Source organism: Maylandia zebra, linkage group LG16 (assembly GCF_041146795.1).
Source record: "Maylandia zebra isolate NMK-2024a linkage group LG16, Mzebra_GT3a, whole genome shotgun sequence".
NCBI lineage: Eukaryota > Metazoa > Chordata > Actinopteri > Cichliformes > Cichlidae > Maylandia > Maylandia zebra.
The window spans coordinates 6,190,787-6,214,289 of NC_135182.1; the positions used below are offsets into that span (position 1 = coordinate 6,190,787).

Below are 23,503 nucleotides of genomic sequence, written 5' to 3' on the forward strand. Positions count from 1 at the left end.
GCACTTCCATACTCTTGCTAAAGCTAAAACCACCCATTAACTGATTCCCAGGATCCAGAAAGAGATGCTTTCTCGACAACATTAATACTAACTCAGTCGGATACGTATTTGTAAAGACCAATTTAGTCTTTTCTTACATTTGTAAAGAATCCTTCCAAAGATTCCTGGATCCAGATCACTTCTGGATTGGGCAATCCTCCACTTCTGATCATTTCCTTTAATGAAAATCTTTCCATAATCTTTTAAAGGTTCACAAAAAACAAAGACTGATCAGGATGTCTTGAAACGTATCTGCCTTCACAGTCTGCAGACTCAAAGGTCTGCTGTAGAACAATCGACAAATCAACAGTTTACTACAGCCAGCGCACATGTCAAAGAAAGTACAGAAGCCAGGACGTTTTATACAATACGTTTATGTACACTTTACACTTCATTAACAAAACAGCCATCTACAATAACAGGGATAGGACTGTGAACGAGGAGGGTTCTGTCTCCAACATAATGCTTCAGCAAGTGGCTCTGATCCTTTTTATTTGGTTTGTTATTGCTGTCCTTCAACTCCAACAGTCTCTGTAATATCCAGTGTGTGTGTGTTGAAGAGTGATCGGGTGGAGGTGCTGCTGTAGAAAAATACTAATAAAATCATCCTGCTAAACTTTCAAGGCGCCATCTGTCTCTGGCCTTCACGTGTCCAGAGGCAAGGGGGCCACAATATAAACTAAAATCCAAATAGGAAGGGAAAAAAAACCCAACTATATCAAACAGCAAAGGTCAACAGCGAGAAAATTGCTCCCTCTTTAGCTGAATTCATACATTGTTGAACTCGTACATCTCTGCCTGCCTTTTACTGGTGTATAAAAACATTTCCGTCATCTTTAATTCCCGTAACGTACATTTCTGAAGGGTATCAGCCTTGAAAACATTATATATTTATAGATATTTACACCCTTTAGTCAAACACAATCTCAATTTGGTTTTCTGACGTTCCCAACAAACAAATGTCCTCCTGTTCCGAGTGCATCAGCAGCCTCAAAGACAGCCGGCCACACCTCATGCTTTGTATGTCTTCTTAGGTTTTTGGCAGGCACAGTCCTTACTGGTTGTCATTTTTCGTATGGCATGATTCTCTCTCCTTATAACACACAGACGCACATAGAGAACAATCGGCAGAACAAAGGCACTCTGGGAAGGACTGGGGTGACGTGTGTGTGTATTTGAACTAGGGTGGGTTGGCCCCTCTAATGCCTCTAACTGCATACAAAACCTGAACAGCAACTTGTTTTGCCCTTAGTGTCGCTCTCTATGTTCCTGTGTGTGTGTGTGTGTGTGTGTGTGTGTGTGTGTGCGCGCGCGCGCGCGCTCCAGAAAGATCCAGGCACATGAGGAGGGGGAGGAGGAGCAGGAGGAGGTGGAAAGGGAGGACACCAGCAATCATCGGCTGCTGCTTGACAGTCCGTGCTCAGTTGCTTCAGTCTAACATGAACCTCTGAGTCCATCTGCTCAGCAGTTTAGTCTCCACAATTAGCTCCTCCTCCTCTTCATCGCGTCTGCTGATCATGCTGGGCAGGCGGGTGAAACAGTAGGAAAGAGGGGGGGGGGAGGAGACATCCAAGGAGGTGAAAACAGGGTAAACATTCAGGCATGAGATCAACCGGCCCCAGCTGCCAGAGAGGTCCTCCGAGGCTTTCAGCCGTCCCTTCTACCCATAGTTCTCAGGGATGAAGCAGGGGGCGTCTTTGATTGGTTGCTTTTCAGAACGACGATGATTAGAGGCCGGTTTGGTTTTCCAGTGGTTATTTCACGCAGAGCAGGCCGCCGACGTTGGCTACAAACTCCTCCAGGCTTTTGAGGAAGGCAACCTTCTGCTTGCGGTCCATGGTGGGTGGCGTGCTGCTGGCTGTCAGCTTGTTGAAGGCGTCGGCTAACCGCTGGTAGATTATGGCGTCTCTCTGAGAGGACAGCAGGGTCTCAACCAGCTCCGAGTACTCCGCCTGACATGGAAAACCAATGTAGCATCAGATTAGTGTCAAACGAAGGCAAGGGTTAAAGCAGATAGTATTATCCCTCTTTCATTATAATACATTGAAAAATTGTTTTAATTTTATAATTTATATTGTTAAAAAGAAGAAAACATACACAAGATTCAATGTTCCAGTTTACAGTGTAATCCACTGCAGCGTACACGTCATAGTCACATGTCGGTATCTCTGCTTGCAATTCTGTAAAATTTCCCAACTTTTAAATAAAGTATTCATTATTTTATAAAAATGAACACTAGTAGTTTGCAGAGGATTTAATGAGAAAAGAAGTGGAGGAGTTCAAGTATCTCGGGGTCTTGCTCACGAGTGACGGGAGAGGGGAGTAGGAGATCGACAGACGACGGACGCTGCACCGGTCCTTCGTGCTGAAGAGAGAACGGAGTGTAAAAGCGAAGCTCTCAATTTACCGGTCGATCTATGTCCCTACCCTCACCTATGGTCATGAGCTGTGGGTAGTGACCGAAAGAACGAGATCGCAGATACAAGTGGCAGAAATGAGCTTCCTCCAAAGGGTGGCTGGCCTCTCCCTTAGAGATAGGGTGAGAAGTTCAGCCATCTGGGAGGGGCTCAGAGTAGAGCCGCTGCTCCTCCATATTGAAAGTAGCCAGATGAGGTGGTTTGGGCATCTGACGAGTATGCTTTCAGGGCATGTCCCACCGGGAGGAGGCCCCGGGGCAGACCCAGGACACGCTGGAGAGGTTATATCTCTCGGCTGGCCTGGGAACCGCTTGGTGTTTCACTGGACAAGCTGGAGGTGGTGGCCGGGGAGAGGGAGGTCTGGGCTTTTCTGCTTAGGCTGCTGCCCCCGCGACACGGCCCCGGATAAACGCAATGGATGGATATTCAGAAAATAGATTTAATGAATATTAGTTGTTTACTGTCATGAAAATAACATCCAAAATGTTTTATCTTTGGGTATTAATGTCATGTGGCCTTTTAACTGCATTTGTGTATGTTTGTTTAGTTGTCACTATACGCTAAAAGTCAGTATTATAAGTATATAAATAAATACATAGTTGGAATCTGCATATCTTTCAACCACTTTATGCCCGATGTAATAGCTCTGGTTGAAAGAATAACTACTCGCACATCACAAAACTGGTCAAGTTTTTGTGCAGCTGTGTTTTTGCAAACTAGCCACTAGAGGGCTTCTTGCGTCATTTATGAAACTGTGCCTGCACGCCAGGAGCAACTCAGGTCCCAGTAAAGGGATTTTCTTACATATACAGTTGTTACTTTTAAAAATGTGCCGTCACATTTAACTGTAAGGCAGAAACAGAAAGCCAGCTTGTTTCAATCATTTGCTAAAAGCGCACAAAAAAGGAGGAAAAAAACCAAAAAGCTTTATGTCCAGTAATCAACACATTTTTGCCACTGAGTAAAAGTCTGTTAATAACGGCACAGTTGTGGGTTTCAGCCTGAAGCACTTCTGTATTTGATGAAGCCCACATTTTAAAATGCTGCTTAGAAAAGAAATTCCAATTTAGAAGCTGAACAAAAGCAGAGCCTGGGAACCTTCAAAAAGAAAGACCTTCAGCATCTTAAAAGCCTTCATTTGTTGCACAGAACAAGAGAGGGAGGGAAAAAAGATTTTCACTGAGCTGCATGCACTGTGTGTTACTCACCTGGTGCAGGCACACGAGTGTGTAGAGGGCTTCTCCTGCCGCCACGGTCATCTCTGTGTTGTGTTTTTGCAGGACCAGCATGTCAAACACCAACTGAGTGCACAGAGGACGGCGTGAGCTGGTGTGCATTTGTTTACTTATTAGTACTCCCCCCCCCCCCTTTCTTCCTTTATAAAAGTTTTATTGTAATGCTGTCATGACAACATGAAGTGCGTATCGTACCTTGAGGAAATGACGGGTGGCGATAAAGAGAGGAGAGTCCTTCTCCTGGTTTTTAGCGCACTGTTCAGCCAGAGGAGACAGAGCCTCCAAACACAGCTGGCTGATTTCAGAACTCATCCTGAAACAGATGTTAAGGAGCACAAACTATTTTGACAAAATCATTTTTGCCTGTTGACAGGCTCGTCCACAGCTGCAGCAGGCAAACAGGAAAACGACTAAGTGCAAGAAAAGAACAAATCTCCCGTGGTGTGGCCTTCTGAGTATTTAGAAAGATTGTTGCCGTATTCCAGACAACATCTATGTCAACAGTTCTATGTAATTATGTAATTATGTAGGCTACATACTGAACTTAAAGGATAGAAAAAGGATCCTATTCCACTAGTATCAAACCGATATCAATACCAGCGTTGAGATCAATGCTATCGATATTTGGATCAATCCGCCCACCTCTACAGCCAATATGTGGATATTCTACAGATACTGGATATTCTCTCATAAATCCCACCATAACAATCAATACTGCTGGCACAGCAAGAGGATACGAGGTCATTCCCAGCTCCAGGGAGAACATGAGGCTCTTGAAGAGGTCTTCTGGCAGCTGTGGGATCTTTTCTGGAAAGATCTCACAGATGAAGGTGATGAGTTTGTAGTACTGGTTACACAAAGAGGGGAACTGGAAAATAACGAGAACAGGATCAGCGTGAGCTCACATATGTCACAGACATGATATTATATCAATATATAAAGAGACATCCATGATTATGTTTTACCTTGAGCAGGTCCTGAGACATGAGCGGAAGAACTATATTGACACCATAGAGAACGACATCTGCAGCGGATACTGTTCGATTGGATGCTGGTGTTCCCTGGTCTTGATTTCGAAACACATCATCTAGAACGCACAGCCACTTGGTCAAGTTTAAACTTTAGCAACGTCTTCTTTTTAAGAGGAAAAATACGCAAAATCTATTTTTTTTAAAAACCTCACCTGTGTCGCTGAAGTCGATGAACTCTTTGGAGAGCAGGTTTGTGAGCAGCTCCATGATGAGCAGCAGGTCCTGGTACTGGTCCTCCTCGGCCGTGGCATCGCTTCGCTTCCTGCTCTGGTTGTTTTTGGAGTAGACCTGCAGCAGCGTTAGGCACGCCTCGTACAGCTTCATGGACTTAGTCTGAATCAGGAGTACACAAGTGACCACTATTACAACTGTGCTTCCATGACGATAAAAATGCTAACCTACAGCCTCCCAGTCGATGCCTCTATGGTATCGATTTGAAAACCCTAGGTGACATCTTTCTCAAGTGATTGTGTTTAAAAAATCCTCAGGAAAACAGACCTCTGACCTTAGTCTTGAGGTCAGAGTCACCAAGTTTCAAAGTGATCCAAGATTTGCGTTAGATGGTGTCAAATTGAAAATCCTATGTTTGGTTGCCAGTGCAGTTTTTTCCTTCTTCAGAAATATATTAAGTGAGTCTTGGACATACAGTTGGAGTTTGTTTCTATGCCAGATGGAAAACCACCAGCATTTTATACTTTAAAACCTTGTCTGCAGGTAACACAGTGGAAACATCTCTCACCTCTCCCAGGTAACAGATCTGTTTGTGAGCCACTTCCACAAAAACCTCAATGATGAGGTTGATTGTTTCCGGTGTGTTACTGTAAACCTGGGTGACAAAAGAAAAAAAAAAAAGGTGTTGTCAGATCAGATTCAGGTTTTAATTCAGCTCAATAGAGATTGACAGACCACGTGACTTTTGCACATTGCATGCTGGGAACTCGTGGCAAAACAATCCAAGTACCGCATCAAATGCAAGCATTTGCAGCACCGCAAACCTTCATTCTCCGGTTCCAATAAATTCTTGCTTTTTCTTTGCCCCCCAAAAAAATTATGTACAAAACGAAGGAGAACAATGCCGGTCCGTACAAAGACAGACTCAACGAAAAGTCAAAGAAAAGATACGAGGAAAAAATCAAAGGAGTGAAAGGGTCAGACCCTCACGAGCACACAGAGTGGACAAAAGACGTTAGCGTGCTGCCCAACTTTCACCACGCTCATATTTATAATTATACGGTTCTTGGAGTGAGTGCACACACTCATGAAGTTTAGTAACTTCAGGTCACTGCAACAAGCCCAGGTACAGTTTACCGACGGATGGGTACAGGACCTTGAAATGCACCGTGTAGAACGAAAGACCATCGTACGTATCATAAGTTTACCAGTCTCACAAATCGTCGTCATAAATACACATTCGTTAACCGTTTATTAATAGGACCTTTGAGCTCAACGGTAATTAATTAGCAGTGGAAATAATTTCTGGTAGCATCACAGAAATGTAGCAGTGACAATAATACTGTATGCTGTAATCGTACTGGGCAATTAGTGATACAAAACAACTGTTTTATCCTGTGAATAAAAGTATGTGTTTTTGTCAATGTACCATAATAACAGAAGCGAAACGCAATATTGTGTCAGGACAATTCACTATTTATGCACAATAAACAAAGGAGCATAGCGCGACAATTTCTGTTCAGCGCCAGACTTAATTGGTGATATAGGTTACAAGCATGTTAAGAAAAATGACGTTTTAACTACTACAAAACACTGACCTTTGCCAGTGTTTTGCTTGGAGCAGACTAACATGTGAGCTGGAGTGTTCTGGGACGTTATATTTGGTATATCCAGGCCATCCGTCGGCTCTTTTTACTTCGGAAACATGGCTCGAACAATTTCTCTTCAACGACGTAATCCGATAACAACCGATCTCTTTACCCGTCGGCTTCCCGTGGCTGTCATGCGACCGGCTATTGCAGTTAATCATACAACAGCTTCTTGCCATTTTTTGCGTTTCTTTTTATCGCTGTGTAACTGATTTCAATTGAAAGCCTGCGTGCGCTAGTACCTCTTGCCACGAGTTCCCAGAATTCTTTGCGGTTTTACCCCTGAGTGACGTCACATTTTCAATCTCTATATCTACAGGGTTAGATTCTGTTACCTCCATGAGGCCAATGCAGCTGGACAGGAAGTCCATGAGGAAAGAGAAGAGCGAGGCCACGTTGTCGATCTGCGTCGCCTCTGCGATGCCACACAACGCCTCCAACGTAGCGACGATTTCCTGTTTGACAGCTTCTTCTTGGCTGATCTGAGCAAAGTTCTCTTGGTTGATGAGGTTAAGAAAACGCTGCTGGAGCGGGTGAAGCACCTGCAACGACAGGCAGAAGGTCAGATGGCGAGACAGTGCATTAGAGCTACAGAGTATTTGACTACCGGTATAATATAGAGTCACTGGCCACTTAATTAGGCACAACTGTTCAACTGTTGCTTGTTAGCAAAAAGCGCAGCAACCCATTGCACTTGCAGATACTGGCAAAATAACCTTCTTAAGTTCAACCGAGAATGGGGATGAAAGGTGGTTTATGTGACTTTGAACATGGCATGGCTGTTGGAGTCCGACGTGCTTGTTGGAGCATTTGAGAAACTGCTGACCTAGCAGGATTTTCCCAACAAAACCATCTCTGGATTTACAGAAGATGATCCACAAAAAAAGAGGAAATTCTCTGGGCACATATGCCTTGTTGATGTAATGTCAGGCTCACCAAATTTGGTGATGAGTCTCAATTTCTGCTGTGATGTTTCAGACTGGTGATGGTGTAACTGCGTGGAGGATATTCAAGACCCTCCTTGTAACCCTTTAAAGGGTTTGCCTGAACTCAATCAAACAAAGTGACTTGAACAAGTAGGATAAAAGAGAATTTTCTGTCCATGTAAACAAACATCACTACAGTAGAGATCAACCAAAGCCGTGTTTGATCAGGTGCTTCGCTCTACTTCCAAACACAGAGCGATCTGACTTCAGACAGAACAGCTGTACGGACCGACAGCTGCGACCTCACTCCTACACTCACCATAATTACTTTGGAGTCATTGTGGCTTTGCACCCCCGTTTACTACTGTCAGCTTATTAAGAAAAGGACCTCCAGGATCACGGCGAGGATCATGTTATACACACGGGAGAAAGACTAAACGCAGGAATATTATCGACTTCATCCATCTGTCCTAATCCTCATAGCTCACTGAACTCTGTGCAGCTCCTCATCTCTAAACAGGACTAAATAATTTGATTTTTTTTTTTTTGAAAGGATTTTTTGTGATTTTTAGAGCTGTAATGTTAAAAAGAATTGCAAAAAGCTTTGGCTTGCTAGATTTGACAGACGATGCTACAAAAAGATAAAACTGTGCAAGACGAGAGAAGTAGTTAGAGAAGCAGGCTGCAAACAAACAGATCAAACCCACTTTATACGGGAAAACAACTTAATGCGTCACAAGCACTTGAAACAATTATCCGATGCACAGAGACACACACTGACTGCTTCTTAGCAACGCCGCTCATTACCAAAATGTCACGGCCTTTTACATTTTACTCTTCTGCTAATTCTCCTGTTTCACTGTACTAAGACTTCATTTACTTTGCTTCCCCCCCCCAGTGCAACCACTACTACTAAACAATCATTAATCAGTAAATCACTTAAGTACTTCTACACGTATCAGCACACCTCAGCCCAGTACTGCTGCTTGGCATCAGAGTCCATTTGTGCAAAGCCTCCCAGGACCAGAGCCTTCATCAGAGTCCTCTGCACGGAGCTGGACAGCAAGTGGAGAGGTGGGCTCCGGCTGGCAAATTGCTTCGCCAGGTTCCACCAGCTCTCACACTGCACCACGATGTTTGCCCTGAATGGAGAGGGAGGCAATGGGTCTGTTAGAGTCTGACGATCCACTGTGACTCCTGCCCAGTGCTAACCAGAGAAAAGAATAGATTTTCTTATAAAAATCTGCATTTATCAACACAAGATGTGAAGGGAGATGTAATATTTTTGAAAAGCAAGCAAACATGCTCATGGTTAAATTATATGTGGTTATATTATGTGTAACAAATGTGTCATTGGGGAATGGGAAGGTCATCTAAACATTCAGTTTAAATACTGAACATTTATTTCTGATTACCTGAAAACATTATTTGTCTATCAAAGAGTAACATGTTCTTACCTCTCCCGCTTCTCTACCAGCGTCACCAGCAGCTCCACGGTGTCGTTGGCTAGCTCAGCCTCTGAGCTCCACACGGTCAGGTTGTTGATCACCTTTTCCAGGAGATATCCCACAATCCACTGGGCCCCCTCTGTGTCGGCACCAAACGCTGTGCTGAGGGGGATGCTGATCTGAGGAAGGGTAGAAAAGGATGAGCTGGATAGAAGACGACTGCCTGCTTTATGGCCATTATTGGAGAAAAATACCAACTGGTGCAAAAATGTGTATTACAGCGACAGTGTAGAAAAGATCTGATTGATGAAGCGATCGGTTAGCTCAGCCTTATACCTGCCCATAGAGCTTCTCGTCCACGAGCAGATACGTCTTAGCCCATCGTCTGAGGAACCACACGATGTCCTTCCCCATTTGCGGGCTCAAAAGCTCCGTCAGATTCGCTCTGGTTGCCCTGGACTCCACTTCTGACGTCCTCAACACCGCTGACAGCAACCTGAAGGCAAAGGAAGTTGGATTTAGAGCTTCACCGCCATCTTTTTTTTGTTTTGTTTTTACAAATCCTATCCGTTAACAGCACCTAGAGGTATATTTGTCACACAAAAGCACCCTACACAGGTTTCACAGGTAGTCCAGCTCCACCAGGATGGCATATCAACATCTGCCATTGCCAGGAGGTTTGCTGTTTTTCCCAGCACAGTATCAAAAGCATGGGGGACATTCCAGGAGACAGGAAGTTACTCAGGAGAGCTGGACAGGGCCGTAGAAGTCCCAAGAAGGAACAGAATGAGCACTGCCAGAGCCAAAAAATTGACCTTCTGCATGACACTGTTGCAAATGTCTCTGATCAAACAATCAGAAAAAGACTTCATGAGGGTTGCCTGAGGGCCTGAAACCCTCTAATGCAGACCTTCCTAAAGTGTGGGGCCATTGCAGGGGGGGTGCGGCATGAAAAGGGAAAAAACAAAACACAACAATGCTTGGACACTGCTAGCACGGGCGCCCACACAAACGCAAAGCAGGAAAGGAAGCATCACTGAATATGTTTCCAAACCAACTTCATTCTAAGCCAAAGACTAGAAAATATGGTGAAGCATGTCTGCCCTTTGGTTTCACCTGCACAAGTGCCGAGGTAGGTCTCCCTGCAGAATTGGTCTTTCCTTTGTAGGGAGCAGCGCTGGGCTCTTCAAATCACAGACAAACAGGATCCCACATTCTTAATTTTTAGTTCACAAACACTTGTAATGACTAACTACTCCTGACATTTTGGAGATGTTAGCTCTTTATACAGTAAAGTTACAGCAGGATACAAATAATATCAGGCTGATCCTGTCACGATTTGTTCCCCCGGTTCAAATCACAGACAAACAGGATCCCACAGCTGTTGATGTTTTTAAACCCATTTTGCACAGGGAGGCATTTTTTGAAAAATGTATTGATAGCAATGTTGAATATTATTACACAGGAAAAAACAACTACATGTAAAATAATCACACCGTGACGCCTCTGCCTTTGTAAACGGAGGGACAGTAACTGCGTGTGTGTAAGCGTGTAAAAACTGAAGATAGTCAGATTAACAGTATTTTGTTTCTGCAATTCCTCTCATGTAAACAATAACGTGGCGCACAGCGTGACGTGAAAAAAGGCGCATACCTTTGACGCTGCGTGACGAACCCTGTATTCCTCGTCCACACGGAAACGCAAAAAAGGAGTTTTAAAAATCTCAGTTTTCGGTGATTTGAAACGCCGTTTCCGTGTGGACGACACAGCTGCGTTTACAAAAATACCCGTGTAGGTGCGGACGTAGCATAAAAGAGTTAGTGGTTTATTTATTGCAGTTTACTTGTATTTGCTTAATTGTTTACTAAATGTTTGAGGTGTGAAATAAACTGCAATGGAGCAAAATATGTGTGTGTGGTTGGAGGATGTGTTTGTGTTTGTGCGTGCGTGTGTGTGCGTGCGCAAGGGGGGGCGCGAACATTTTTCTGTAAAACAAAGGGGGGCCCAGCAAAAAAAGTTTGGGAACCACTGCTCTAATGAGTCCATATAAGCAGACTGGCATTTGTCATTGATTACCAGAATTGGCAGGCCCACCACTGGCACGCTGTGCTTTTCACACACTGAGCAGAAGTGACAGATGTGAAAAGGTCTCGAGAAACCACGGAGAACGTCACGCTTGTAACCGTTTAACATGGTTCAGCATGTTCAGTGTCTTTATTTCTATCCATTTTGAGATGGCCAATAAATATACCAATGTTGAATATACAGCTCTGGAGGAATTAAAACGCAACAAGGAGACTATGGAGAGACTGTGTAGACACTTTATACTTATACCCTGTGCACAGGCATATTTAATGCCTGGCCATTGATTTTATTGTTAGCAACGAAATTATACCCCACCGCTACAGCAAAATGATCACATATCAGCTGATGATCCTCTTGCTGCCCGTGTGTTAAAGAGTAAGCTTCCCAGTCCACACACACACAATACAAAAGGACAGAGAGACAGAGGGCTTATAGCAGCTTACAGGAGGACAGTGCACAGTTTCACATTGTTTGCAGAAAACAAAACCACGCTGACATTTATGGGGCTGGGGTCGCCCGCTCGCTATTGGGAAACCTGATGCCATCAGCCACTCATATCTGCAATCCACCACACACACACACACACCTATACACAATGAACAATCTAGAAAAGACAACAGCACCATGACCTTCAACAGACAACATCAGTGGCTGCTGTGAATGTCTATTGTCGTCACTGTGATCACACACACACACACACACACACACACACACACACACACACACACGAATGCCTTTAAACAGACGAGCATCCAGTGCAATGATAAAGCCTCCGAGCAGCCCAAGGCTCCCAACACTGCAAGCTGCACAGCTAATAGATGCTAAAAAATAAATCCTATCCGGTAACAGCTCCTAGAGCTATACTTTGCATGCTTGAGCGTATTTAATTATCTGCTGGTGTATTTTTAGCACCAACATTTTGCACTAATGTACAACAATCCCAGAGTAACAACAGTGCGACACAGAAACTAGAAAAAATGACTGAGGTGCTGCCGTCGTAAAAGAAAAAAAGCTGGAAATATCAGCCACCCTCAGTAAAAACTCAAATATTTGTGAATTACACTGATGCATGTTTTGTCATACGTGTGCATTTATATTTAAAAGAGTCAAAGGAGCTTGCAAAGAAAAGCGTCTGGACTTCTTTAAGTTACTTGAAGACGTTTCACCTCTCATCCGAGAAGCTTCTTCAGTTCTAAGGTCAAATGGTGAGGTGCAAGCTCCTTTGACTACGATGACCTGGATGACTGAGAACCTTCACAGATATATTTAAAAGAGTTTGTCTGGACCGCCCAACATTAAACTATCGTATTACCACAGTACGTGTTCCTGTGTTTTTACAGCTCCACATTCAGACCTGAGTGAATGCAAAGAAACGAGCCCACCTTTAGATTTATGGGACAATAACGGTGACAAACTTTGCGTCCAACTAACTCCCGGCAGTGAGGAAACTGCACGTAGAGAGGGAGGCTTAGACTCAACACACAGTTTAATCTGTATGAGTCCAAAGATGTGATATCAGAATTATAAACCAGCAGTCAAAATGCAACAAAAAGCACAAAGCAAACAAAGATTCAACGTTTCTACAGTCTGGAGCTGCAAATTCTAACTTTTGAAAACAGCAATGAATGTGAGATTTAAGCATCTCAGCTACTCAGAAAAAATGGTTTTAACATGTGTGGGTCCCCGACTACTGGGCAACTACTTCTGCTGACATCTGAAGACACAATGACAAAACTCTCAGACAGCTGCTGGAACCTTAAACAGATTGTTGTCTGAACAGCTAAGCCAGAAGAGCAAGTAACAGCGTACCACAGCTCAACTTAAGATACTTAAATTTTTAAAAACATCTGAAAAAAAATGTGAAGGCTATGACAAAAAAACAAAACAAAAAGCAAACAAACATGAAATAAACAGAGCGCAATACCTGATCACAGAGTCTGTGCGGTTGCAGCCCGGTATGGACGAGGCCTTTTCTCCCGGTGAGCCGAGGATCTGCAGCGTTGTATTGATATCCACCTCTGTTGAGTGTTTGATGGAGAACTCCATCACCTCTGAGGGGATCAGCGGGGTTTCACCCTGAGGATCGTCTGCTAGTAGATAACCTAAAGAGCACAGACAAGTACAGGTAGCCACGTTGAAGCCTGCTCATTTTACTATGAGGGTAAAAGTGAAGTGAAGAAAAATTAACAGTTTAAGCTCTAACTTTGGCTTTTGTTTCATTTCCAGTCTTCTATGTTTGTAACTGGAACATTTTTTGCTCTTAGACTGTTAAAGGTTGGACTGTGATATATTTGCCAGAACATTCAATTTTTTTTAAAGATGGAGTGTTTAATGAACCTTCTGATGAAATTATAACAAAAAAATAAATGATTATTTATTGTGTCAGCCCCATAGACTCCCATGTTAAATGTTCTAACTTTACCACAGAAAAAAAAAACATGTTTACAACCTGACACAAGAATACCATTTTGGTCTCTCCAACTCATTCTTCCTTGATGCTAACAGTACAGGGAATACATTTTTATATACCCGACTTATGCTGTAGCTGCTTTAGCTAATAGGTGCACTGAAATAGGTCGCCTTATAAGGCAGTCACCTTCATTAATCAAATGACTGGGGTCTTAAAATGTGCTTATGGTGTTGGTTACGACCCTAAAGCTAAACTAAAGCTGTCAAAATGCAAGCTAAACAATTAATTCATTTAATTCAAATTAATATTATAATTAACTGCTAATTAGCAACTATTTATCAAAAATAAAATATGAAAATGGCATTGGTCATGTCAAAAACAGGCACAGCTCTACTTTCTCAGGGCTAGGGTGCTAATTGTTTGTAATAACTGAAAAGAGACAAATTTAGTGCAAAAAAAGTGTTGCATGCATGAAATACACTTACTCTGAACTCGTTTTAAAATTAGATTTGAGAGAAGAAGAAAAAAAAGGAGTCTCCTTTTGGGACACTTGTCAACCCTGCCTGAATGGTAATACAGAGAAATTCACAATAATGGCTGCAATATTTCATTAATTAAACCCACAGACTGGGTGGGGTTCTGTTCTTCTGTCCTACTAACACATAAAGCCATTAAATGGAAAAAAGCTGCACTGGAAAAAACATTTATGAGAACTTATTAAACAGCCATATTCTTTTCTACGAGAACATCAGATGGCTTCTCATTTACTTTCTCAAAGTGTATTCAATACTATGTGTGCATGTATTATTTTTGATCTTGGGAAGTTTGCACTGAACCCCAAACACTGGGAAACTACTCTCTACTCTCAGAAACAACCACCGTGAGGTAATGCAACAGTGCTGGATTTACAGTAACTGCAGGTTCAGAGAGGAGGGGGGAAACTGTATAACCACACACAAACGCAGTATGAGTCAATCTGTTTTTCGTAATATTTCTGTCCTGCTGCTGACCTGAGACCAGTATGAGCCAGTGAATGTCCTCATATAAGTCATCCAGGACTTTACGGTCCACTGATCCAAGGTCAGACGAGGCCATAAGGTGCTGCTGGGTCCTCTGCAGCTGGCCGTGCAGTCGTGTTACTCGGTCCTCCAGCAGGCTGCAAACAGGTCAAAATGGAAATATAAAAATAGAAACACATGCAGTGCAGCACTTAAAAAAAACTAAAAGAATACAAAAAACTAACCAGATAAAGAAACAATCACCAGATCTGTAATCTGAAAGAGGTCACACCAGGTCGAGCTGGTAAGCTGCTGTGTGTTTACCTTGTGAGCAGAGGGATACAGTGGTCAGCTGCCACACGTCCCAACATGCCAATGCTGGACAGCTGGTCTGAGAACAGCTCTCTGTCGTCTTCCTGCAGCTCGTTGATCTCTTCCTCATCGTGAGAGGAAATCCCGTTCACCGACTGAGCGTGGTTCAGGAAAAGTGTGAGATAAATAACATGTTGCCGAGTCCAGTGTTCTTCGTGTACAGTAAAGAAAAAGGCTCACCAGGTTGCGCGTGCCGTCGGGAGCTGCCAAGTGACACTGGATGTATGAGTTGAAAACTTGGATGGCTGGCTGCACGAAGCACCCGCGAGGGAAATGCTCCTCGTCCTGCACGAGCGTTAGCCACGACTCCAGCAGCTTGTCATAGGCCTCCATGTAAACCATGTCATCCTTATCCAGCTGAAATTTATTATAAATTCATTTTAAGCAAAATTGGAAGGCCTGTGAACACTTATTACCGCAAAGTGAACTCTAAAACCTTTCTCTGAGAACTGGATTCGATGAAGAGGGGTCGAAACTCACCACTTCCTCCAGGGCGGCGCTGCGTCCAAACGAGCAGGTGAGCAGCGTGAGGCAGTTGATGAAGGAGGTAAAGAGGTCGCTGGGCAGTGCCGTTAAAATACTCCGTGGGAACATGGTGATCAGATTGGAGATGATATTAGAAATGCCGACTGCCTCCGAGTCCTCGATCTCAATCCTGAGAATGAGGATAATAAACTTTATGAGCTAACAGAGCTACAAATATGCAGCAGATTCATCTTTAAAGCCATAAATCAAGGTTTACTGTATCTGCTGTGGGAATACCAGCAGAAAATAAATGAAAGTAAACGTGATGCACATTTCAAACACTTTCAAAAAGCATCTGTTTAATTTTCAGTTAAAATCAGTGCTTTGGCCCAAGGAAGGCCAGTTTCCACTCCACAGGGTGAGGCTGAGGCCGAACTGGGGGTCACTTTCCGAGTTTCCCTGCTGGTGACGGAGGTTTGGAAACACACATGAAAGTTGATCCTTAACCAAAACTCGTGGGCAACTTGACCCCTGAGCTGTTTTCCACAGCTGCATCGGAGGTTATTTTTATAGTGTTTCAGCATCAAACACCACCACGCACGCACGCTGCAAGAATTCAATTTCAAAGAGCATTTTGTCATCAGATTGCACTGTGAAGCATGCCGTGACGGGACACACTGGAAATCATACTTTCCTCACATGCTGAATTCTGAAAATGAGATTTGAATGGTTTTAAATCAGTTTAAAGTGGGAAGAAAAAAGGACACGTGATAATGTCTTATTTCAAAAGGTTGTCAAAAAGGCAAAAACAAAACAGAAACAAAGGCCTTTAAAATCTTATTGTGTGTTAAGAATTTTGAAACTTATGGCTGGCCATTTATCCAACTCTGAAATATGTCCCATCTTTTATATGTGAGTTTTATGGGGGGAAAAGAAGCTCCACATGAACAACATAACTGATGAAACCAGGCTGGAACGGTTTCTCCAAAAAAAAAAAAAAAACAACTTCCTACTTAAAAGCAATACTTCTCTACTTAATAACAATAATATAAATAAAGGTGCTGCAAAGGGAATTTTATATACAGTATCTTTTTAAAACAACATCCTCGTGTCAATTGTGAGCATGAAGGCTTTTTTAAAACTAGCTGTACTGATGTTAAAGAGTTTTTGAAATATTCTGATAATATTTAATAATTATATCTCAACCAAATCATGTAGTGAGCAGGACATTAGACCCTCGTAAACTTTACAGTGTACAGACATGCTTGGCTTGCTACCAACGAGTGTGTTGGGCCCTTTATACCATGCTATAAGCTTTTGCTTACCCGATGTAATAAATGTCCAATTAAAGTATAATGAAAAGCCGCAGCGCCACTCCAAACCACCCTGAAGATTTCTTTTAATGTATTTGCACCTTCCTTGTGTTGCCTTTGCATTTGAGCTGACACACCTCTCCACACTCAGACCAAGTCAGAGAGTAACATTGTTAGAGAGCCTAGCCAAGGCCTCTCCGATGGACTTAAATTGCGAGCAGAACCGTTCAATTGATGTAGCTCGGCCGTCCCTCTCCACATGGTTTTCCGATGAGGCAACTGGAAAAAAGCTCCAAGAATAGGTCATTACAGTGAGTGAGAGTTGCTGAGAGGAGGAAAAAAAGAAAAAAGATAGAGACCCCTCCTCACTTGGTCACATGGTTCAACAGCGAGCATGTGTGTGCATTATGTGTCTGATCTGCACATACAAGTGCACCAATTTAATTCACATCAGAACCACAGTGACCTCACATACACCCACAATTAAATAGAAAACTTTTCTAGTATACTGTTTCAGACCCATGTATCACTTTGATGCAAAAACCCTAATTAAAAACATTACTGTGTTAAAATTCTTTTTTTTATATATGGCGACTTCTATTAATGGTTAATGCTAACATAAAGAGTGCAAGCCTGGTTACTAAAATTACCACCAAACTAAAGTATTATTCAGTATAAATATAGAATAAATGTAACTAAGTAAATGTGGGTTTTTTGTATGAATTGATTTTAAACTTGTTTGGGCTAAAAACTAAAAAGTGATAAGCTGAAACTCAGTGAAACAAATGCTGACTAAGGTGAGTAAACCTATTCACATTGATCTTAGATTTCACGTATTCAAATATTAATCAGTGCCTTAAAAAAAACAAAGTATCTGATTGACAGACTTTGGTATTAAAGTCTTATTAAAGCGAAACACTTGTGATGCAATTTGCACAGAAACTCAAACCAGCAATTACAGTAAAAAAAAAATCAAATAAACTAAAGCAAGAGTGTCGTTTTTAAAAGGAGTACAGGGCTTGGAGTGATTCCACTGTTTTGTAGCCAAAACAAGTCAAATCGAGGTCGAGGTCCAAACATATCAGATTTTTTGCCAAGACATAAAATCTTTAATTATATTCTAAAAAGACCTGGAAGAGAGGCGGAAACCTAAAAATAGGAGTAACTGGATCTCATCTATTGCCTTATTTATCCTCTTATTGTTAAAAGCAGCTGCACTCTGAACCAGACTGCACTTCATTGGAAAGAAGAGAATTAAAACAGTCCCGGCTGGCACAACGACAAACCTGAAACCCTTCCTGAAGCTCATCGACATTCTGAAGGCCGCTACAACTCAGAAATTTTTATTCTGGAAATTTCATCAACTGATAATAAAATATAAAACCTTCACTCATTTCGTTTAAAAAAAAAAAGTCCAAATCTGGGTCAAAATTATTTCTCACAAAGGGCTCAGTAATAGTTTGAAATAACTTAAATTTCTCATCAATGCTCGCTACAACACGAAAACAGGTCCCATCTTCATTGAAACATTCAAGCATTTAACCTTCTCAAAGTGATTTAAATTGGGCAATCAGGCTGCAGGCATTTTTAGGGTTTTCAGAGAGAATAGGTTAGGCATCGCTGACCTAAAGGTGAAAGATCCAATGCTAAAATTCTGATGAGGCATATTACCCATAAAAACTAAACTATGCTAATTATAAAAACCTCTTGATATCTAATATTTTGAATTTTCCTAGAGAACAGCTAGAGTACTTGAAATTTACTAGAGAAATATCCTATTAAAACATTTATTACCATATCCTATTCACATTTAAGAACAAACATAAGTCAAGAATATTTGAATTTATAGGACTCTCACAGCTTAATCACATGTGTCCTTTAATAGTTGTGGAAATTCATTCTTCCACTTGACAGTTTTTCTTTTCATTATAACATTATAATATAATTTTTTTTAAGTGCCATCAGTTTTACAAAGTGAATCTGTTAAGAAAATCCAATTAGAAATCATCAAAACACTGTTTTAGAAAAAGGTTTGACTGGAAACATTTTTTCTAAATGCTGCAGTTTATAGATAGTTTTCATTAAAAACAGTCTGATTAAAGTGGAAGGTTGAAATCCAAGGTTAATCCAGCCAGGATGCTAACTAAGCGAGAAAAAGATGAATCAGTAGTTGAATTATCTGCAGCGATCGTTGGGTTTATCAGTTTGTTGCAGAGAAGATGAAGATAAGAACTACGTGTGAAGGCCACTGTTGTAGGTGAAGGATACATATTTGATCATTTTTGTTCATATAATCTCTAATGAAAGTATACGAACTGATCCAAAACATAAGAAGTAATCAGGAGTTTGGTAAGATCCAGCACCTGTGTTACGCACTCAGCAGTGTGTAACACCGGCTCTCCTACACTACAGATCCACTGAAAATATTTGTCCATCGACTAAAAATGTATTTTTTCTAGAAAAAAGAAAATGACTTCAAGGTTGTTCCAGTGTGCGGATTTTCTCGTTTGCATTTTGAATCATAATCAATTAGGCAAACAAGGAATTTGAAGAGAACACCTTGGACTTAATGTTTTGGTTCTCTGTCATTTTATAGACTGATTACATTAATATAAACTGAAGAAGTAAAAACAACAAAACAACTATTTATACTGGGACAAGGCTCAGACCGCCACTGGTTTCAGCCTGAAACCCAGCTTCAGCTTCTTAACCAGTAACTCTTGTCCCACCCTGCTGCTAAAAGATGGAGAAGTAACCTCTTTCAGTGCATCCTTCCCAATCCCAAAACACACTGATTGGCTGAACCCAGATGCAGAGACAATCAATAGCCTCGCAATATTCACCACAAGATCACAAGCTCTACACCTTCACAGGAGCACTGCTAACAAGCAGGTTCCAAAACAGGAACCCCAGACAGAGGAAGTGCTTTGGTTTCCACACACCTGCCAGCACAATTCATTGTGACAGCTGAATAGAGTCAGCCAAGGAATATAGCATAAATTAGAATATGCTTGCATATACATTGGTCTCCGCTTGGAGATTAAAGAGGGCTTTTTTTGTTAGATGTGGTCTTATCCAAAGGTAGACATACACACTCGCAGGTTACTCTGGTAATAAATCCTTGAAACCAGACTCCCAGATTATTTTGTTAGAGAATGTCACAAGGCAAGCGCTGCATTACCTCTGACTGGAAGCTCTGGTTACGGAGTCATGACTCAACCAAAATTACAACCCTATAGGATGTGGCTGGAAACATCTGTAGTAAAAAGGCTGAAAAAATGTGAAGCACTGAGGCAAGCACTGGCTTCGAGCTGAGCTCCAGGAATGAAAAACATGTATAGACTGCACTGATAATAAGCTGAACGCTGGAACACTCAGTTTAGTCTAGTGGAAGCTGCGCAATATTCTGGTGCATCTCTTTCTTTACAACTAATGAAGACACAGTACTTCTGACAACAGAGCAAATGCTACCTCCAGCTTTCACATTAGCAAGCAATAGTAAAGACATTTCGATTATAGAATAAGATGCTCGACTGTGGCTGACCAAAAACCTTAAAACAAAAGCTGCGTTATCTCACCTCTACACTATGGAAAGTTAATACTAACAATTATATCATAAAATTTGATTGAAAAATGTGCTATTAAAAAATAAAATCAGGCTTATTTTCCTTTTTACATGATGTATCCTTTTCGTTTTAGTCCTCTGTTCATATTTTGACTTCACGCTCTCATGTTGATGGGTTGGATCGGTTAATTTAATTTAAAAATACAGATAAAGCAGGCAATCTGATTGAAACGATGTGCAAAATCACTCAAAATAGTCGCATTTACTACATATAAAACATCCACGACAGCAGACGTATCTTCTTACAGTTCATATGGTCTGTTGTGATTTACATAAACCCTTTTGTTTGCTTGTACTTAGTAAGAATCAGGTTTTTCAAATAAAAACAAAAGGTTTTAAACTGTAGGGAGAGAGATGCTAAAAGGGTTTCAACACGAGCTGCCCAGCTGGAATAGGCAAGCAAACCACATCAGTTTTATTACAGGGTCAGGCAGTTCTGTATTAGATTAGAGGAAGACTATAAAACTGATACAAAAAAACACACCCATACCCGGTATTTTCCAGTGTTCGAGAGCTCGCTAATGTCAGTTTTTGTCTTCTTTGGTTAAAAACGTGTCTCCGTGAGAAGAATAAAGGGATAATTTAATCCACTTCGACGTAAATTTAGTTTAAGAGGAATCTGAGAAACATAAGTTACTAGTTTGCTGCATTTGTCACTGAACTGGAAGCCAGTTTCCTGCAGAGCGCGCAGATGCTACAATCAGAGGCTGTTAAAACAGAGACTCAACAAGCAATTACTTCCTGTAAATAAAGCACAAATGGTACAGTATGAGTCACGCTTCTGCTGACGTTGGCCTCCATCACTTGTTGAGTCTCTAAATTTAAGAAACATGACAACCTTGAGATACTGGGGGGAGATAAACAGCTTTTGAGGCTGTCACCAAGGATAATGTAACCACAACAGTGCTTGCTGCTACTGTTTTGTGCATAATGTGCTGTATTCAGCCGAAATGAACACATTTTAGATGGAGTATTAAAATTAAATCTGCAGAGTTTCAGCCTTTGTAACACAATGCTCTTCCCAGTTCTCTCCTGGTTTATCTGCTTAACCACCTGTGTGACTGATGTAGATAAAGGTAAATAGCTTTTACACTGTAGACACACTTTATTAATGGAGCAAGACAAAGATCAATTGTAAACTCAGTAATTCACCCTTAGATGATTTGAATGCTTTTAATGTGTGTTAATGTTAATGCGTTTTTTTTAAGTTTACATATTTTTGGAAATGCACGTGCACAATAGGAATTATTTAATAAAAGGAAACATCATTGAGTGCAGCTTGTGGTCAGTGTGTATTAACCTTGCGATCTATGGGGAAGCTACTTTAACATGGAGCCTACAGCACAAAACTTACTTGTTATTGATAACAACGCTCTGTGCTTAAAATTTAATGCGGAAAGAGTGGTCACCATAGAGACTGGCCCAACTTAATGTGGTTTACATTCAGCAGCCTGCAGCACCTGATTAGCAAGTTAGAGTGCATAATTGAAAAGAGTGCATACTTTGCAAAATCTAATGTGTTTTAAATGGCAAAGCTAACATGCTCATCTTAGTAGGTACAATAATCACCATGTGGAGCAGATTAGCAAGCATGCAAGCTAACCCTTTCTGAATAACCAAAACAAAATGCAAAGCACAGATAAGGCTGATGGCACTGGCAGGAAATTCTGACCTTTACTTGGCTTGCTATCATATTGTGGTTTATAACTTAAATCCTTCACAAATCAATGACATTCAACTGACCGTCGGACATTACGATTCTGCTAACATGGCTAAAACATCAATGTTTCTCAATAACAAGAATTCAATTTGGTATCTACTTTTGATACATTTCTCCATACCTGTGCCAAAATTCGACTTCAATACCTCAACACAAGCACATAAACGAAGACTACTGCAGTAACTATTATAGTCACTCACCCATTGATCATACTGAGCAGCCCCTCCATCAGGTGGGCCAGGTAAGAGATCTGGGCGTTCTCATCTGGGAATACAGGCCCGTGCATGGAGGCCAGCTGGGCCAGGCACTGAAGGGAATCCTGGGCCATGTCAGAGTCCTCTCGAATCTTCCTGTGTACCTGAACAAGAGGAGAATTTCTTTTTATCATTGTTTTTAAAGTAGAAAAGCAGAGCCTTCGCATAAAAAGGACAGAACCTCTACAATAATCAGTCCACAATGAAGCAGTGAGTGCTCTGGATAATGAAGTACTCCTGTACAGCAAACGTACGGAAAACTGCTGAACACCGTCTGTCAGCTTTAACAATTTAGTGAAGAAGAAAAGATGATCTTTTTCATCAGTCTTCATCAGCCAAAAGGAAACAAAAGTTTCTTTTGGACTACACATGATCAAATATTAATATAACCTAGAGAACAACAATCTTGAGCAGCGCTTGAACACACTTGACCTGTCCATATGGAAAAGAAATAGAAAAAACTTATAAAAGCCTTGCATCAGATGTGGACTACTTCATATAGTGACTCATAGAAGGCTTATATGATTTACTCATGAAAGTGGCCACTTTCATATATTGTTTTAGGAAGTGTCCAAAACATACAAGTTTCATTTATATAATTTTCTAGGGATCTTATATCTGTTTTCACTCTTGTATGCTTTTCATACAAGTTTCACACAAGACAGATACAAACTTTATAAGATTTATATAAATCTTTTCAAAAATGGGTGGGCTCGGCAAAACCTATTAGTCTTATTTTCTCTTTCTTTTAACTTAGGAATGGTATTCCAGTTATTCAAAAGTCATTGCAAATTACTGTGAAATTATTTGTCACCTAAATTTCAACAATATTATTTATTAAAATTATTATTATTATGTTCATCGTCAGACCTTTCTGGCAGGTTCAAGAACAAAAGCCCACGATAAGTGTCTGACCAGTAAAATGTAGTCTGTTCCTAATAACAAACATGACCAACCATCCCAGGCGAGATTGTTGTGGCACAACCAAGTGACCTGTAAATATACTGACCTGTAATATTTTCATAAAAGACAAGCAGCACGCAGCATTCATGAATACTTAGACCGACCGTTCACATCCTCTATGGACCATTTTCTTAGATATTTTTTAATGACAGCGCTATTGACAATATGTCTTACCCATCAGAAGTTTAATGATAATGATTTCTGAAATAATATCTAATCAATGTGTGACTGTTATGTCATAATTAAACACTGCCCGTGGCATTCTGCATTTTAATAAGTTTTTATTCTTAAAATTAAACTGCAATGTAACAAACACCACTTTGAAATAGAAATGTCTCAGGTCAAGAATAAAAAGGTGAACCTGCCTCATCCTCCTGTCCCC

General features: G+C 41.2%; 1 protein-coding gene across 2 annotated transcripts in view; it reads right to left on the bottom strand.

Moving 5' to 3' along the window:
• Positions 1-394: 394 nt before the first annotated feature.
• xpo4 (exportin 4) overlaps positions 395-23,503 on the bottom strand; it is a 56,457-nt gene continuing 33,348 nt past the window's right edge. For both annotated transcript variants that reach the window (XM_004573008.4, XM_076874742.1), the window contains 17 exons: positions 22,105-22,262; positions 15,262-15,436; positions 14,962-15,138; positions 14,734-14,876; positions 14,422-14,567; positions 12,926-13,103; positions 9,253-9,412; positions 8,926-9,095; positions 8,436-8,610; positions 6,878-7,084; positions 5,462-5,548; positions 4,875-5,055; positions 4,657-4,778; positions 4,429-4,559; positions 3,887-4,004; positions 3,665-3,757; positions 395-1,991 (listed from right to left, as the gene is read on the bottom strand). In XM_004573008.4, the coding sequence (XP_004573065.1) occupies positions 1,794-1,991; positions 3,665-3,757; positions 3,887-4,004; positions 4,429-4,559; positions 4,657-4,778; positions 4,875-5,055; positions 5,462-5,548; positions 6,878-7,084; positions 8,436-8,610; positions 8,926-9,095; positions 9,253-9,412; positions 12,926-13,103; positions 14,422-14,567; positions 14,734-14,876; positions 14,962-15,138; positions 15,262-15,436; positions 22,105-22,262 (2,619 nt within the window). In that variant the 3' untranslated portion in view covers positions 395-1,793. The remainder of the gene's footprint in view (positions 1,992-3,664; positions 3,758-3,886; positions 4,005-4,428; positions 4,560-4,656; positions 4,779-4,874; positions 5,056-5,461; positions 5,549-6,877; positions 7,085-8,435; positions 8,611-8,925; positions 9,096-9,252; positions 9,413-12,925; positions 13,104-14,421; positions 14,568-14,733; positions 14,877-14,961; positions 15,139-15,261; positions 15,437-22,104; positions 22,263-23,503) is intronic.